The sequence below is a fragment of the Rissa tridactyla genome, chromosome 1, assembly GCF_028500815.1.
Source record: "Rissa tridactyla isolate bRisTri1 chromosome 1, bRisTri1.patW.cur.20221130, whole genome shotgun sequence".
Lineage (NCBI taxonomy): Eukaryota > Metazoa > Chordata > Aves > Charadriiformes > Laridae > Rissa > Rissa tridactyla.
Window position 1 is genome coordinate 215,551,391 of NC_071466.1, and position 17,701 is coordinate 215,569,091.

The 17,701-nt window shown below is 49.2% G+C and overlaps 1 protein-coding gene across 4 annotated transcripts in view; it reads right to left on the reverse strand.

Moving 5' to 3' along the window:
• The window catches only part of PODXL (podocalyxin like), a 42,888-nt gene that overhangs the window by 9,446 nt on the left and 15,741 nt on the right, over window positions 1–17,701 (reverse strand). For all 4 annotated transcript variants that reach the window (XM_054212062.1, XM_054212052.1, XM_054212043.1 and 1 more), the window contains exons 2-3: window positions 2,487–3,368; window positions 195–349 (exon numbers count right to left, since the gene is read on the reverse strand). In XM_054212062.1, coding sequence (XP_054068037.1) covers window positions 195–349; window positions 2,487–3,368 — 1,037 coding nt within the window. The remainder of the gene's footprint in view (window positions 1–194; window positions 350–2,486; window positions 3,369–17,701) is intronic.

Consider the following 17,701-nt stretch of genomic DNA (forward strand, 5'->3'; position numbering starts at 1 on the left):
CTAGAAGACCTTTAAAGGTCCATTCCCACCCTAACCATTCTATGATTCTATCATCTAGAATTATTCTACTGCCTCGTGTTTTCCTAAAGCAGACCTCTCTGACACAGACACGTGCAGCGACAAGCGCTGCAGGATTTACGTGTACATGGGATCATCAGTATGAAGAACCTAAACCTTCCCATAGGTGTCATTACCTCATTTTGGAAAGAAGCGTTCGGGTGCTGGGGGCCAGTACTGATGCTCGCTGTCTGGTCCCCCGGGGCTGGGGCTGATGGCCGTGCGCTGGCAGGGCTCTGGTCAGCACCTGTAGGTTTGGTTGACGCAGATGCGACCTCTTGGCTTCTCTGGTCTGGGTCCACAATATGCAGCAAAAAACAAGCAGACAGGCACTGATACAGGACAGAGGATGCAGCTGACACAGTTCATGAGCAACTGAAAATAAGTTTTCAGCTCTACCCCTGCCTTGAAGCTCACTGTGGAGACGTTTTGGGTTTCTACCTTTTTTTTTTTAACTAACTGTGATATGAAAAAAAAAAAATAATATTGCAGATTGTATTTTCTGCTGCTGAAAGCCATTAGACTGTTGTGGAGAGAAGAACCCAAAGGCTATGATAGGTGTGGGTTGGTAGCTGGGTAACCACTTAAAACAGGAGCACTGCTGGGTAAATGGGATGGCCCTCATTTCACTTCATCTGGGGTGTCTTCCATGGAGGTTTCTACAACAGAGGCAGACTGTCTGAGCTGGCTACCGAGGGTCTCCCAGTGAATGGAGTTCATCGTACAACCCCACTGACAACTGCATCTCCATCAGCTATGGAAGAAGCCCAGGGTGACGTGCTTAGAAGTAGTGCCTGGTACTATGGGAGACAGCCTGGGGTCCTGCCTGCTCCTCCAGAGGGGCACATGCCCCACATCTACCAGGCCCACGCAGGTGTCCCAGATACCTGAGATCATCTTGGACACCTTTGTAAACGTCTGTAGCATCTTGCAGTTTCTTGTGCGATGGGAGTAGTGCAAGGAGCATAGCAGCCTCCTGCCTCCCCGAATCCTTGTGAAGAAATGGATCTCTGTCCCTGGGTTCCTAATTGATCTTTAAATGGTGACAAAGAGAATTAAAATGCCACATCCTGTTCACAGCCTGTTTGCTTTTGGGACTCCTGCCTCTTCCACAGAAAAGACGAGGGATCTTTCTCTCCCAGACACATTCTGAAGGCTCCAGGAGAGAATTAATTTTCAAAGCCATCTGTTTCTTTTGTTTTCTCTCACCTATTTATTAAATGTAAAAGTTTTTTAAACCTCTTCATGCTCAACGCTTGAGGTCAAATTTGAATTAACATAATTTCATATATCATCCTTTAAAGGAGAACAGTCCTGTGGAGCAGGAGGGGAAGGAAACATCCTTCATGAAGACACCCGTTTCCCCTCCTAATACCTGCGAACATGCTCAAAACATGACTTCGATGAAGCCAGCGAAGACGGTTTTGCATTAAGACCTCGACCCATTTAATGATGCTGACAGCAAGGCAGAACTAGGGGGCTGAGGGGGAAGAAGATGTTTTTTTGAGTGGCTTCTGTATTTCAGGTAGCTGTAAATTGGGTCAAGAACAACCTTCTCCAGAGGAAGATAATGAAGGGCTGCAGTGTCATCACGGCTTTTTTTTTTCAGGGCCAGATGTGAGCTGGACCCACAATCCCACCCGCGTCTGGAGAGCTCCATGGAGCCCTCACAGTCCCACGGTGTGATTGCTTCCCCACAAACTCTACCAGACGAAATGCCAAAGGGGACCCTAGACTGTGCCTCACCAGGACACTTACAAACGAACGTGGCTCTGTAGAGCTCCAGAGGTCTAGAGAAAACATATTAACGGTGTTCAGCAAGATCCTAACCACCACATGGACTCTCATAATGCTGCTTAGACAGAAGTCAGCAACCAAACCCCCTGCAGCAATGACGAATATCCTGCCTAACTGCTTAGACTCTTTAGAGGTTTTAGAGTCTACACAAAATCTCCTTAGTCATCTAAAGCTTATTTTCTATGCATGCTCAGATGGCCTTCATTAAGCTGTCGGCCAAACTAGGGATCTCCTACAGTCAGCATTCTGGGTGCTGTCAATCTGTTTCACCAACTCCACAACATCAGTCTCCACCTCTGAACTCATTGCTGCTGGCTCCCTTTTGCAGTCACTGAAGATTGAGTCATTGCAGTTGATGCAACTTCAGGCACAGTTTGGTCCATCCAAAAGCCGATGTCTACGCTTTGCTAGTTGATTCATGCCTTGAATTTCACTAACTGCATTGACTCGAACTCCACTGATGGCAACAGGGACCTAAACACCCAGTTGTCATGGAGACAACTACGCTGGAAAGTCCTAAAATGAGACAAGGTGATGACACCCCATAATGGCAGGAGGTGTTTAGGGTAGCCAAAGGAAGACCACAAAAAGACCTCCCAGCACAAAAAATCAAGGTTCTTGTCTCCTGGTACCTGCTCCGAGAGTCGGCGTGGTTGCCTCTGAGACCTGGTGGATGCTGCCAGGTGGTAAAGACACAGATGCTTTACTAGTGGTGGGGGAGATGGATCCATCAAAAGGAGTAACAGAAGTGTCGATGCTTCCAGGGCTGGTGAAAGAGGTCAGTCCCTGGCCTGGAGAACTGGGAGAAGAGTGAGGCTGCTTGGTGACAGATGTGGGAGAAGACATGCCATTGTCCTTGAGCCCAGGGGCAAGGCTGCCTGTTGAGACTCCAGTGCTCGCAGCAGTGCTGGTCAGTTGGTCCAAAGGCTGACTTCCCTGAGCTGCCACGCTGGGAGAGGATGTGACAGTAGTCCCTAAACCTCGTGTGGTGGCTGTAGGGCTGCTTGCATGAGTGGGGACGCGACTTGCAGCAGTGGTTGTTGCTGAACTTCCCGAGCTGGCTGGAGCACTGGTCTTCTGCTGGGCTGCACTGGAGGTTGCAGCAGGGGTGGCTGTTGAGGCTCCAGAGCTGATTGAAGAGCTGACCCGCTGAGACTGGTGGGGCGATGTCGTGGGGGCAAGTGGTGGGTTTCCCGGGTTTTTTGTGGTAGTGGCCCCTTGAACTGCAGTGGTTGATGTCGCAGGGATGGATGGTGGGTTTCCTGGGCTGCTTGCAGTGGTGGTCCCTTGACCAGTGGTGAGTGATATCACAGGGGCAGGCAGTGCGTTTCCCAGATTGCTTGTAGGGCTGGGCCCTTGAACTGCAGCAGGTGACGTCGCAGGGGCAGGTGGTGGATTTCCTGGAGTGCTTGTGGTGGTGGTCCCTTGTGTCTTGCTGGTGCCTGTAGTTGTGGTCTGCTCATTTTGTCCTGGCTTTGCAGTGGTTGTAGTTTTAACATCCTGAGAGGTGACACCTAGGGAAAAGTAAAAATGCCAAGATAAACTTTGAACTAAGGAAACTACCCTTGGTTTCCACCCAGAACAGGTATTTGTAGAAATAAATGCTGACCAGAAACCATGAGTCATTCACTCAGGGCTTGTCTCATGCTCTCTAAACTCATACCAAATGCCATGTACTAGTATCACTGTGTCAAGCAGAAAGTAGAGCAGAGGAGGAGGAGGAGAAGTCAAACTCACAGGACTTCAAAGGGGTTCGAGGGTGATCAGGAGGGCAAGAGCTGCTGGTTCCCAGAGGCAGATCTTTCTCAGACGGGAGGTGCACCACCTCCCGGTGCAGGGCTGCCCTTGTAAGAGAGCGGCCAATGGATATGCCAAACGCTGTTTGTCCAACCTTGTTATGAGGGCCTCTCACATCCCTGAAGTTGTGAGTACCCTCAGATAAAAAAAGTGGCACTTACGACCATTCTGAAAGTTATATTCTTTTTGCAAGCTCAATCTTTGTTTCTTTAATTGCTTACATTTCAACTTAGGTTTTTTTTTTTCCCTCCCAAACTCAGATAATTACTATAAAAACATCATAAAATAGGCAGTCTCATTTGAATCCACAGAATCAAACCATTGAGGGTGGTGAGACACTGGAGCAGGTTGCCCAGAGAAGTTGTGGATGCCTCATCATTGGAAGTGTTCAAGGTCAGGTTGGATGGGGCTTTAAGCAACCTGATCTGCCCGTGGCAGGGGGGTTGGTCCAGATGATCTTCAAAGGTACCTTCCAACTCAAACCGTTCTCTGATTCTATGAGAACCTGTACACACTATAATTCCCAGTTGGGTGAACTGTGGAAACAATACGGCTTTGGCGGGCACCTGGCATCCAGCCAGGGTCAACCCACCACACCAACTCTCCAAACCAGGAGTCACACGTCCAAGGTTTGATTTTTAGCCATATCCTAATGCTGCTTTCCAGCCATCTGCTTTGTTCCTCCGTGCTGGCACACTGGCAAAGTATCTTCTGTTATGGAGCCTGTTTGTTAGCACTGGTTGTGCTTCAAAGATCTGAAGAAAGCTTGAGCTTCTGAGATTCATACCGCTGGGGAAATCTAACCCCACCATATCAGGACCCCAGGGGGATGTGGAGGTATGTTGGAGACAGGACCTGGGCATTGGGATTTGGGGAGCCTACAACACTACATCGATGGGAAAAGAGCTTTTTGTGGGGACAAGTCATATTTCCTATAGGCAGACAACTGCCTGCAGGAGAAGAGGTAAGGAAGCAAAACACATGCATGGGCACTTAGCAGGTGAAACCCGGGTGCAAAAGATAGGAGGGAGTTTCCATCCGGTTAGCCACAAAATGGGTCTATCCCGTAAATAGGGCTGTAAAAGTTTGACAGGGGTTTTGACAAGGAAGGTAAAAAAAAAACCAATCCCCTAAAGGTAGAAACAATACAAAAGAGACGTAAATAAAGAAAGGGTTGGAAGGAAGTGGAGGAAATCCCCCACTACTCTCGCTTCCTTTTCATGCCCCGGCCCGATCCCAGAGAGGCAGGAAGCAAACACGCACCAAAGGAGAGGTAGAAAAGACAATTCAATTCAAGCCAACTCGGTCCAAAAGAAAAAGGCAGATCCATGTTTTTGCTCTGGGCCAGCCTCGGTGGGCAGCTGGGACCCTGCTAGCCAAGAAACTGGCATCCCTGCCCCAGCACTTCTCTGTCCCACCCCAGGGAGCTGCAGCTACGTTTTTACCACTTTTAGCAAAAAATGGGGTTGCTCTGCTGATGGAGAAAGCTGGTGTGATCCTCCAGGTTGGCCCTGGCTGGGGTACTAGTAGGGCTTCTTTCAAGGGACACAGGGTGACACAGCCCAAAAAAGCATCTGGGAGAAGAACCAAGACTTAAGTTGATGCCCACAAAGCTGACTCATATTTTATCTTTCCATATCTCTGCATCCACATTTAGTGCTCCTCTCCTGCTAAGGTCAAGAGATGTTAAAAGATGAATTTATTCTTCCTCATTAAGCCAAGACCAGCGATTTAAGTGGGCTGAAAGCAACTTGAGGAGTCAGCACCCTGCTTGAAACTGGTGAGCCAACATGCAAGAGGATGGATGGATGGATGGATGGATGGATGGATGGATGGATGGATGGATGGATGGATGCATTCAACAGGTGCTGACCATGCTGGCAGGTAGGATGCTATCCATGCTACTATATGGTTCTGGCTGAGGTCTGGGGTCAGGCGATGTTAAGTGCCACAGAGGTAGAAATAGGTCTGCTTTGGTGGGAAATGACCTGCAGCCCTTCAGCACGTGCCAACACAAGTAATATATGAGCCAGAAAACATGTCACCACACCATTCCCTCTCTACAAACCCATTCCTGCTGTATCAGGCTGGAGGGAACCACTGGGAAGCCCTTTGCAAAAGATCTCCCATCCCAAACTTGAGCTGAAGGTGATGTTTCTTTAATAACCTCAGCTGAGCTGCTACCAAATTTTCCCTTTCACCCCGTCTTCTTCCATAGTTTGCTTGTCTCAAAGCAGAATGTTTTGAAGAATTGTCATTGCTGGCTGAAATGCAACGGCTGTGGTGAACAGCAGTCATGGAGTTGCCCACAGGAAGAGGAAATCCAGGCAGGTTGCAGGCTTGGCACTCTTCAAGACAATGTGCACCACCATGGGCTGGACCCACAACACACCAGCAGAGAGAAACCGCAGCTATGGCTGGGTGAGATCTTCCTTCCATGGAGGAATCGGAGGAGGATCGGCACCCATATCCATCCCCACACCTCTCCCACAGATTTTTGGGCACCCAACTGTCAGTGAAATTCACCTTCTCTCTCCAATTGCATTAAATTAAACTGTTTTCTCACCGCTGCTGTACAAAGAGACAGATGCTGCTGCAGTTGTGGGGGCTGCAGTTTTATTGCTCTGGGCTTAATATTAGTTGTTTGTCTAGGGACTCTGTCTCACTGCAGCATTGGGAAAAGACATATTTTATTTAGACTGGAGAAAAATAAATTGCTTTATTTTAGGTGTCTTGCAGAAGACCTGGCTTATGCAAACTCATTGTTCTCATTTTCAGAAGCCTAGCAAATACTTACTTGCAAAGCAGAAACAAATACGGAACAAGGAGTGAGAGTACCACAAGCCCAGGAGTCCCCGTTTTCCTCCCACATGTGCTGTATTTCTTTCAAATGCCAGATAACTGTGTTTTTTTATCTTTTCCTCCCTAACTGGCCACCCATGCCAAGTCTCGGCGGCGGACCTGGGGGTAATGACTGGTAATGAGCCCCTGTTTGCCTGGGCTGGTAGCCAGTATTGCCTGATGATTGTCCTCAACAGAAGAACCAACGAGGATCTGGTCGAAGGAGGAGAAAACCCCTGTAACCACAGACTGGTGGTGGTAATAACAGCCAGACAGGACAGGATTATGTTTGGTGCCCCTTTAGCATGAAAATTACTCACAAAAGATACAGTACATCCTTTTGCAGGAAACAAATGACCATTTCACGCCATGAGCCCCGGAGATAAAAGGATTTAACGCGTGCTATGAGAGAGAAGGAGGATGGAGGAGAAGTCCTGTAAGCCACCACTCCCCTTACCAGGAGGAGATCCTTTCCAAAAGAAAGTTCACTTGAATTTCAGCCAGAGTCCCTCACCCTGTTTTCCAGAAGGCAGAAAAAACTACCTGCTCCTGACCTTCCTGGCTGCGTTTTGGCAGGGCAAGGCCACTTATTTGACAGCACTTTTTTGGACCGTCATCAATTCCTTATTTGAAGGAAAATGAGGGTAACAGAGCAGCTACCGGTGTATTTTGACAACACCGATCGCAGTGAGTCTAATGCTTTGGTCTGCACCTCTCCTCTGGCACATATAGCTCAGAAAACCCCAAACCCTTGCATTTCTGTGCTGGGTGTGGGGTAGACCCGCAGGAGGAGAGTGCAAGCCCTGCACGCACGCATCCGTGCGCACAGCGGCCAAACAGCCCACAGGAAATGAGTCCGCTGCAAAAGCATGATTTCGTTTCCGGATACGTAGATCCCATGACCGTGCCTGTGATACGGTGTCTCTGTGGTGGGGACAACCCCGGAGGGGAGAGAACTTTCCCTTATTGCTAGCTATCAAGACGGGCTTGTTCGGCCCCCGGTGAGCAATATTTGGGAGGCTGGAAGTGCCACTGCCGGTCCCTACTGCTGTTGGAGTGCCTGGGTAGCACTGGTGTGGGAATTCTCTGGTCAGGAGATGGTGGGATGTGAAAAGCCACCCAAAATTTAAAAGGAAAGGCTTCATGGCTTGTGCCAGTGCAGCTCGTTGCAATACCAGTCAAGGGCCACACTTTTCAGCCACTGTCTACCACCACTAACCATGCCACGAATCGATGCTTTGGTTGTAACCTCGTCGCAGTAGATGCGTGATATTTTGCAGGCTGGGGAAGATGCCCCGGGGGGAGTAGCTTGTTTGGAAAGGTCACGACGTGAAGCACATAAAAAGAAGCAAACTGGCGCAAAACGCAAAGTGAAAGGACACGTCCCATCCCTCCTCCCATCAGCCCACCCAAAGCCACCACCTCCCCACGCAGGTCCTCTGATTAATTCTCTGCCCAACAGCTTCCCGCTTCCTATTTTGGTAACACCTCCCCGCCACCCCACCCCCCCCCGCCCCCATCCACCTTGTTGAAACAGCTCAGATTGGCTGAAAATCTATTAATAGTGAGAAAAGGAAACCCAAAAGAATAACTTCGGAAATGGTGGGTGACACACCCCACGCCGGCGGGCTGAGCCCAGCTCGGAGCCTTACGCCAGCCGGCTCCTGCTCCTCCCAAGGCGGGATGAGAAAGCTAAGGAGCCCGAGCAACCCACGGAAGGGGAAGGGATGTGAGCCAGGCCTGAGGAAGTTCCTATTTGCCTCCCTGTTGTTTTTTTTTTTCACAGCCTTTCCTGATTAAAGAGGGGCAACGGGTTGAGTTTGTCAAAGGGAAAGTGGGGGCTGAGGCTCCAGGGTTGGCCTTTGCTAGGGGAAAGTGTGCGCCAAAGCGAGTGAGGAGGCTCCTGGTCTTTTCTCTGCATCGCAAGAGACTCCTGGGCGCAAGGAGGGTTTTATCCACCCGCCACAATGCAGCCATGTCTGAGCCGGAGCAGAGACCAGTCGCTGCAGAGGACAGGAAATTTGTCACCTCCTTTTAAAACTGTGAGAGCGATCAGATTGGCAGAATATCACAGAGTGGCGTTATTTATGCTGGAATTAAGCTGGGCTACCAGAGCAAATGGTTACCTCACAGGCTTTTTATATTTTGCCTATGTAGAGGCTCTCTCCCTCCCGTCTGCTTAGGGAAAGATGGGCTCCAAACAGCAGCATCCTCCCTACCTACCTGCCGAGATTTCGGTGAGGGATGTCATACGAGGATGCTGTTCGTGTGCACGCCACCCTTCGCCCTTGCAAAGAGGCACTCCCCACGTCAGAAGACACACTTCCAAACTGGCATCACCCAACCCCTTTTCTGCCAGTCTCACCATCAACGTTATGAAATGGTTTCACCCAGGCCAAAGACCAGCTTGGCTTCTCGGGTAAGAAGATCCAACAGCCGTTGCCAGAGCGTTTTCAGACTCTAATCCATCAGTCAATTATCTAGCGCAGGGATGCCTATCCTCTCCAAAACCCTGCCAGAATAAAAACTGCTGCAGAACAGTCTTGATAAAATTGCACTGAAAAATATTAAAAGATGAGACCTAATGGCTGGATGTAATTAGTGCTAAAGTATCACTTGGGAAGGAAACGAGTATGTCTGGACTCTGGTTTAAAGCTTGTTTGTAGCAGGGAACCTCCTTTACCCCGCTGTGAAAAAGCTCTATTGAAAAGACCCTTCAGATAGGTGTTGTTTAGATCTCGTGCACAAGTGACAGACAAATCAAGGCAATAATAGACAAGTGTCCTCTTCTCTGCTGTCAAATGAAATGAACCTACAGCCACAGCTGCTGTCCTGAAGGACTTACCCAATAAGCCCTTACTGGCTGGACATGGCTGGGGAAAATGGATGTTCTTCAAGCCCTGAAGGGTTTTGCTCCGTCTCCAGATGGAGAGGAACATACGGGGCTTCCTTCGGCATGGCTGCACTGCCAGCCTGGAGATACCCCTGGTCTGGAAATTCGGGGCATGTCCCTGGAGCACCTTAGCATCACCCTGAGGGCTCTTATAAGTCTGTGGGATTTTGCAGTCACTCACAACCCTACATAGCCAAAAGCCTCTCTGCTTTAATTCAGACCCGGGAAAATTTTAAGTTGTCCTTATTTTACCCTGTGGAAGGCTCCCTGAAGCTCAGAGAGCAGGACTTGAACCAAACCTCATGTGAGCTTTGGCTGCTCCATCCCTCCTGTTAGATCCGCCTCACTTTATTTTATTCACACGACAGCCTTTAAACCTCCTTGGTTTCGACCAAGAAACCCATCCACAGCCTGAGATGCCTTTCCTGCCAGGACTGCAACACACGTCCCCAAAACCCAGGTTCTGATGAACTGGCATTTTCTGACGAGAAACCTGCTTCATTAACAAATTCCCCATCAGCTCTTTCTGCAAGTATTTGAGCCGGCTCAGCTTGTCTGCTGTTTCATTTGGAAGTATGACAAATACTAAAAATAATCATCCCAAGGCACGTCTCCCCACTTGGACACATTCCTCTTCCCCTGAAGCCCTGACACGTCTCCTTCTCACTCCCTTGGTCCCTCTAAACACCGCATTTGGGGAGGCAGAAATGGGTTCATTTGCTGTACTAATTAATGAGCAGACGGTAGATTTGAGGGAGCAGAAGTATCTCAGCACTCCTCACTCCCACCTTCTCAAAAACTTTGTCATTGAATTATCTTCTATGCCATGCTTGGACCTCTCCTGAATTTCTCCTCAAAGACTGTTTCTTGCCAGAAAATCATGATCAGAGGCATCTTTCACCCAAACGGACCCAACTGGTCCATCCCAGGCAGTGCTCCATCCCATGGTCAGCTCCAGACAGAGGCGAGGGATGCCAGTGTCGGGAGGAAGCATTGGTCCAGCCGCTCTTATGGATAAACATAGGACATCCTACTTAGGATTGTGTCTCCACAGCTCTTCCCATGGAAAGTCTGTAGCTATCTAAGAAGTGAAGGGAAAGATGAAAAAAGAATCAAAAGGAGACAGGAAGACCAATGTGGAAAACTAAAGCTCCAAAACCCTTCACATGAGGTTGTCAAGGAGGCAAACAAACACAGACACACGCGCTCATCTCTATCCAAGCTGCCCCCAGACATTTTTCATCACTGAGCCTGGAAACATCCTCTTTCCACTGGGGGCTGATGGGATTTGTAAGGGACCCAGCTCCAGCCCTGCACCTTTCCCAGGCTGCAAAATGAACTGGGGTCTCTTTGCAGCCGAACAGGAACGTTCCATTGTGCAGGAAACGGTAGTGGAGCTGCTGGAGCGGAAACGCGGGGAGAATGAGCCAAAAAATCTACATGTCCCAGCTCGACCAGACCCTCCAAAGCACAGAGCGTAGCCACGCTCCTGCCCTTCTCCTGCCTCCTTTACGCTGTTAGTGTGGAGTCATCCTGCAATGACCTTGCTGCTTGGAAGCAAGATTTGTGGCAGTACAGCCTACTCCTGTCTCAAGCAAGCACCAGTCTCCCATGAGCTGAAGGACACGACGTCTGGCACATTTAGCACGGAAACCCCTCTATTTCGGCAAAAGTCACCCAGGGACTTTGGAAGAAACTCAAGGTTTACACTGAGTAATGGGCCACAAAAGTCGCTCTGCAGCAAGGTAAAGCCCAGCTAACTCTGGCCCTAAACAGCGGCTGTGAATCGAAATCATACTGAAAATCACAAGAATGCCGTAAGACCACATGACTTTGTTATACACCGAACATTTTGGGTTTTTCTTGTATAACTTCTGTGTTGTAAGTCTTTAAGATACTCTTTCAGGCTTCTGTTTGCAAACATAAGTGCTAAAAAAACCTGGTTTTTTTTAAAAAGTAAATAGATTAAAAGTGGAGATTTGTCTGAATTTGGAGAGGAATGTCAGGTCCACAGGAAGGACCAAGAGACTAAGACTACCAGATTGGCGATGCCACCTTGACTCCATGAGGAGACTGCCCAGCTTCATCACCTCACTCCGGCAAGGGTTGAAGGCTGGCCCATGAATTGACTTCAGCAGTAAGGAGCTATGAAGCTGGCAGCAAGGCGGTGGGAAGGAGACCTTCAGAAAAGCCAACGCTAAGAGATGCTTGGCCAAAGCCACCCATTTGCTCTTGAGGGCTGAACTGTCACATCTCAGTAGCCTCTTCTGGAGACTTGACCTCTTTTCTCCAGCCCAGAGCTGCCGCTTGGTGCATGGGGATGACTGGGGGGACAGATTTATTCATCAAGACAGAGCAGAAGTTCCTCCTCATGCTTTTCACCCCAGAAAGACAAATCATCCCTTGCTGACTTTTCCTGGAGGACTACTCCAGACAACTTGAGACTGAGTAAGTACACGAGCCCCTGAGACAGGAATGATTTTTATTCAGCCTGATGGCTTGTCTACACAGAGGTACTCAAGAAAATTAATTTAAAATTAAAAGAAGGTATGATTTCAGAGTGGATTAGTCAAAGTGCACACAACCCACCAGGTGGCCACTCCTGTTTGGCTTTAAATCAGCCCTCATTTAATTTAGCCAAAATGAAGTACCTTAAATCAAATTAAAGTCTCCTTAGCCCTGAAAGCCGACAAGGGGGAGCTGATGCAGTTTAAGAAAGTTAATTCAGGGGAATCTGTTGATGGTCCCCATGGAAACAAGCCCCCAGATGTCACATTGGGCACTGACACTGACCAAACGTTGGGGATGGAGCACACCTGCCTCCCCAGCTGAGTTTGGCCTTTCATGATTCCTGGACAAGGAAAGCTCTGATTGATGTCAGGTACGATGTCACGTCAGCAGCTCCTGCTATTTGCTCAGTTTTTGTAATGGAGAAGGGCAGGACAATAAGACAGTGGACAGACCATGCCACAGGACTTCAGTGAGGTCCATCCACTGCCCACTGTCTTCTAGGACAGGATAGGGAAGTGGAAAGAGACAAGGTGGTCTTGCCTATCCACAGTGAGAAGCAGCGCTGCTGAGTGGCACGAGGAGACCGAATTCATCGCCTTGCCCTCCTCCCCAGCTGGCTGGTTTCATATTTGGGTTCATGTTGAGCAATGCGGGGAAGGAGCTGGCCCTGAGCTACTCATCCTGCTGGCTGAACCTCTGCCAGCTGGCCAGCGCTGGGGAAGAGCTGTCACATCTAATGTCACTCAAGTTAGGCGCCATGCATTGGCGACGTGTCTAGACTCTATCCATGAGAGATGAGGGCCACAAGGGTCTCACAAAAGGACTAACGTGCAGATCTCCTGTGGGTAGGTTTTGCAGCCACAAAATCCCCACTTCTTCTAAGAAGCATGCCAAGTCTTGCAATGAGGAAGGGGAGTGGAGGAAATATGCCCCTTCTTGTGGCGGGGGCTCTTCCTACAGGGAAAAGGTCAACCCCAAACCTAAATAAGGAATATTGATTGGCTTCTCTGGGACCTCACAGTCCAACAAAGCCAGACCACAGAAGGGCAAACCTGGTATTAGCAGGAAGGATCTAATGCCCAAACTGATTCCATCAAAATTGAGGATGCCAGCCTCAGCTGGAGGCTGACACTTGCTGGAGACCTGGCACGGAGGAGGTCCAAGCTGCAGCCCTAAGGGGAAGCAAACAAGAGACTCCAAACCTAAAGGAGTAAGGAGACCTCAGCCTGATCACAGGCAGCTCCGACGCAAGGGGAAATAAAATGGAGACGGGTGACTGGAAGGTCAGTTTGTGCTGGCACACAGCACCGCTGCGGCGTTGCAAAGCGTTGTCTCCTGCTTCTTGCACCTCCCTTTCCTCCCAACCTCTCCTGAAGATTTACAGCAGGAATCTCCTTCCCACAACAGCCTCTGCCTGCTCCTGCCACTGAGGCTTTCAGTGGGGAGGCTGCCAGCCCCCGGATGGGCCATGCTTGGGGCAGGACCCGAGGATGCCTGCCCACCCCAAGGGCAGAAAGGGCTAGCGGAAAAGCCATGGCGATGGCAAGGAGGCGATAAGACCCGAAGCCTCACCCTCTTTTGTGCACCCAGCACCTTTGATGAGTCATAAATCAGCCCAAATTTATGCCCTCCAGCCAGCAATTTTATTTTTAACCTTTTCGGGGTAGTGAGTCACGCTGCCTCCCCCAGTCCATCCATGCATCACTCACCACCAAGCCAAGATGGACCCAAAGATGATGAGCTGAACATGTCCTGGACTGCATGATCCTTAGGGGTCCTTTAAGACTTGAGATATTCTATGATACTATGATCTTTGTTCCATCGAGACTCAAAGGTGCTGTGATATGAAGTGGCGAAAGACACAAGTGATGCCGGAGCCACCTCCAAGAGGCATTGGTGACCTCCTCAAGCATCCCAACTTCTCTTAGTAAAATTTTGGGTTATTCCTAGTCAAATAACCACTCCCAAGTGCCATCTGCTTTTCTGCTTTTTCAGGCTATGCTGGGGACAGGTTCTGCGGGCACATCTAGGACACCTGCAAACCTTCACTGACTCCAAAGCTGCCATCGCATGCCCCTCACCCCGTGTTTTTGCAGAAGAACCAGGCGGGATGGCAGGATCTGTCCCTCCACTGCCACCAGTCCCCCATGACCTTGGCCATCCGGGGTTACTGAGCCAGCAGCCTGGAGATTTCCTGTTAACGCTGTGAGGAGGGCTCCACATTTCCTTGGGATCCTTTGTCAGTGCTATTTCGGGTCCCACCTTTTTTTCTCTTCAGCTCCCCACCCACACCTCCCTCAGGGTGGGGTCTTCCCGGATAATTCGTAGCTCTATATATACACATGCATATACGTATGCACCTACATATATTTGTATAGCCATGCATGCGAGTCGAGCCTTCGGGCATTGACTGGACACGGCGGACTTGGCAGGAGGCTCAGTGCTATTCTTTAGGTGGGGAGAGCCTAGGAAGGGAAGGACACAGCTAACCCTCCCTCCTATTCAAAACTATTTAAAGACTGTCTGGCACAGAGTTTCTTTCCCACCAAATGGCTCCAGTGACGATCTGGCTTTACAGGCTGTGTAATCTGATCGACTTCTATTGTTGGCAAATTCATAATTCGCTCATTATTTAACTCTCTTGAAACAGTCGGTTCTACAGAAAAAGAATATGCATTTGAACTATTTTTTTTAATTTTTTTTTTGTTTTTCAAGAGCACTGGGACTCAGTTTCCATTTGAAGAACTTTTGTTCTTCAACAGCTCCTGCTCTTCCCCTCCTTAATACAATACACATGATCACAGGAATCACTGATGAAAGGCGCAAACAGCAAGAGATGACCTTTTCCAGTGCTGTCCTAATGCAGGACTCTCCAGCACAGCATATTTATTACTCTGTGGGCTCTTATATATATCCATGAGCAGCGCAAGTAGAGGAGCCTTAACTGTTTCCCCACAGAGAGGAAGGATGCTTTTGTAAGGACAACGCGCTGGCTCATACCTTTGCTCAGCCACAACCCTCTGAAGCAACCCTGGTTACATTTCTTAGAATCATAAAGAATCATAGAATCATAGAATCATTCAGGTTGGAAAAGACCCTTGGCATCATCGAGCCCAACCATCATCTCCACTCTACAAAGTTCTCCCTTACACCATATCCCCCAACACCACATCTAAACGAGCCTTAAACACATCCAGGAATGGTAACTCCACCACCTCCCTGGGCAGCCTATTCCAGTGTCCAACCACTCTTTCTGGGAAGAATTTTTTCCTAATGTCCAGTCTAAACCTCCCCTGCTGCAGCTTGAAGCCATTCCCTCTTGTCCTATCGCTAATTACCTGTGAGAAGAGACCAGCACCAACCTCTCTACAATGTCCTTTCAAGTAGTTGTAGAGAGTGATGAGGTCTCCCCTCAGCCTCCTCTTCCTCAAACAAAACAGCCCCAGCTCCTTCAATCGCTCTTCATAAGGTTTATTCTCCAGGCCCTTCACCAGCTTCGTTGCCCTCCTCTGCACTCGCTCCAGCACCTCGATATCTCTCTCATATTGGGGTGCCCAAAACTGGACACAATACTCAAGGTGTGGCCTCACCAGTGCTGAGTACAGGGGGACAGTCACCTCCCTCCTTCTGCTGGTCACACTATTTCTAATACAAGCCAGGATGGCATTGGCCCTCTTGGCCACCTGGGCACACTGCTGGCTCATGTTCAGCCGCTTGTCAATTAGAACCCTCAGGTGCTTTTCTGCCAGGCAGCTCTCCAGCCACACTGCCCCAAGCCTGTAGCGACGCATGGGGTTGTTGTGGCCCAAGTGCAGGACCCGGCACTTGGCCTTGTTGAAGCACATACCGTTAGCATTGGCCCATCGGTCCAATCTATCCAAGTCTCTCTGTAGAGCCTCCCTATCCTCATGCAGATCAACACTCCCGCTTAGCTTCGTGTCATCTGCAAACTTGCTGATGATACACTCTGTGTCCTTATCAAGGTCATCAATAAAGATGTTAAACAGAAATGGTCCCAACACCGAGCCCTGAGGGACACCACTTGTGACCGGCCGCCAGCTGGATTTAACTCTCTTTCTTAATCTCTCCCTGCCTCAGTTTCCCCCATCTCTACATACAAGAGCAGATTTCGGATAGAGGAGCTGTCTCATTTACGGGCTGGTCCAGCACCTTGCTAACCGGGGCCCCAACCTTGGTTAGGTGCCAGAGCAATACAAATAATTACTAATAGTAATCCCCATGGGAGTCTATTACATTATGATCCAACTTCCTCCCAAACAATTGCTCCTCTTCCTTGCTTTGTATGTTCTTCAAAAGAAGCGGCTGCTGTGCTTTAGGGCTGGGACACCAGCCGTGGTAAACATACACCCAGCGTTCCTGCTCAGCTGGGCCTGGGCAGCAAAAAGAAGATAAATCTGATGTAAGACAATCACATTGCGGGCAGGAAAAAAATTGAGGGTTTAATGGAAACGGCAACCTAGCAGCACTAAGCAGCGTTTATCCTGAGAAGTCCCTTAGGGCACATTTATTCACTATTTACAGGATGATCTTATTCAGAATGGCCACAAGAGCAAGAAATGTCAAGGGCAGAAATGCCCCCTGGTCTCAGGGCTCAAAACATCTTCATTCAGAGAGCAGCGAAGGTCTCGACACTACACGAGCACTGGGTTGAGGGAAGCAGAGGTGTACTATGGACACTTGGCTTGCCAGTACGTGGACATTTCCCTGCTTTCTGCCTATGCTGTGGGCATCCTGCTGGTATCACCCAAAAGGTGTGTGAAGGGAAAGATGACCCATAAATGGGAAGAAAAATGCCCCTGGTCCACAGCCAGTCCTGGGCTGAAGTTGGCCCATCCACTGGGTGTGTGGGACAGGTGAACTGTCCTTGTAGGGTACACAAGATATAGAAGCACCCCAATGCCTTAAGCATAGGTGCAATATCAAACTCCTATGGGAGCTGGGAACCCAAAATATTGAGTGTCCAACAAAAAAAGGGATGTCAATTCAGAAAGACCACCCCAAAGAGGTTTGAGTTGGATCACATTGGAGCAGAGTAGGCTTTGAGTGGGCTCTCTTGAGGTCCTTGGGCCCTCATTCAAGTAGTTAGCTTGCTCTGAAATGTATGGTGGCAAGTGTATGGTCCAAGATGGTTTTTCCATTGCTAGGACCAGGAATTTAGGCCTACACAGCATGTAGCAAGGTGGAGAAGGAAGAAGGGGCTCGCTTATTGGTCGGCCAACTGGCCTGACTTAACGCTGACGAAGAACAATGCACAATTTGGTCACCCCTTCCAAGATGGAGCACACAACGGCTTTAATTAGTCAATTAAATGTGGCTTTGTCATAGGAGATGAGACACAACCGGGACCAGCCAGCTGGGTTCTTGGCTGCTGAATGACATTGTCTTTCCAGCCCAATGACCTCATTGTTATGACTCAATAGGGGAACAATGTTGTCCACCCAGCAGCCCAGCAAGGAGCGGGATTCCTGCGTGGTTACAGCTGAGCAGAAGAGCATGGGAAGTTGTGGGATGTCGCTGGGTCGGGGATGCAGCGCTTGGCACTCAGTGCGAACAGGCTGCGGTAGGTTTTCATGGCATGGTTGCGTGCTGAGAAATTCCAGAAAATTAAAATAATAATATATAATACAAACATAGCATGCAAAGGTGATCATATTCAGCTCCCCAAAAACTCAGCATCTGTTCCCTAGACAGGTAGGTCCAGGTAGTGGGTTTGAGCATGAAGGGACTCACTGGTTAGGGAGCAAAATGCTAAATGGTATCTAATGGAAAGGAAAACTTGCAGCA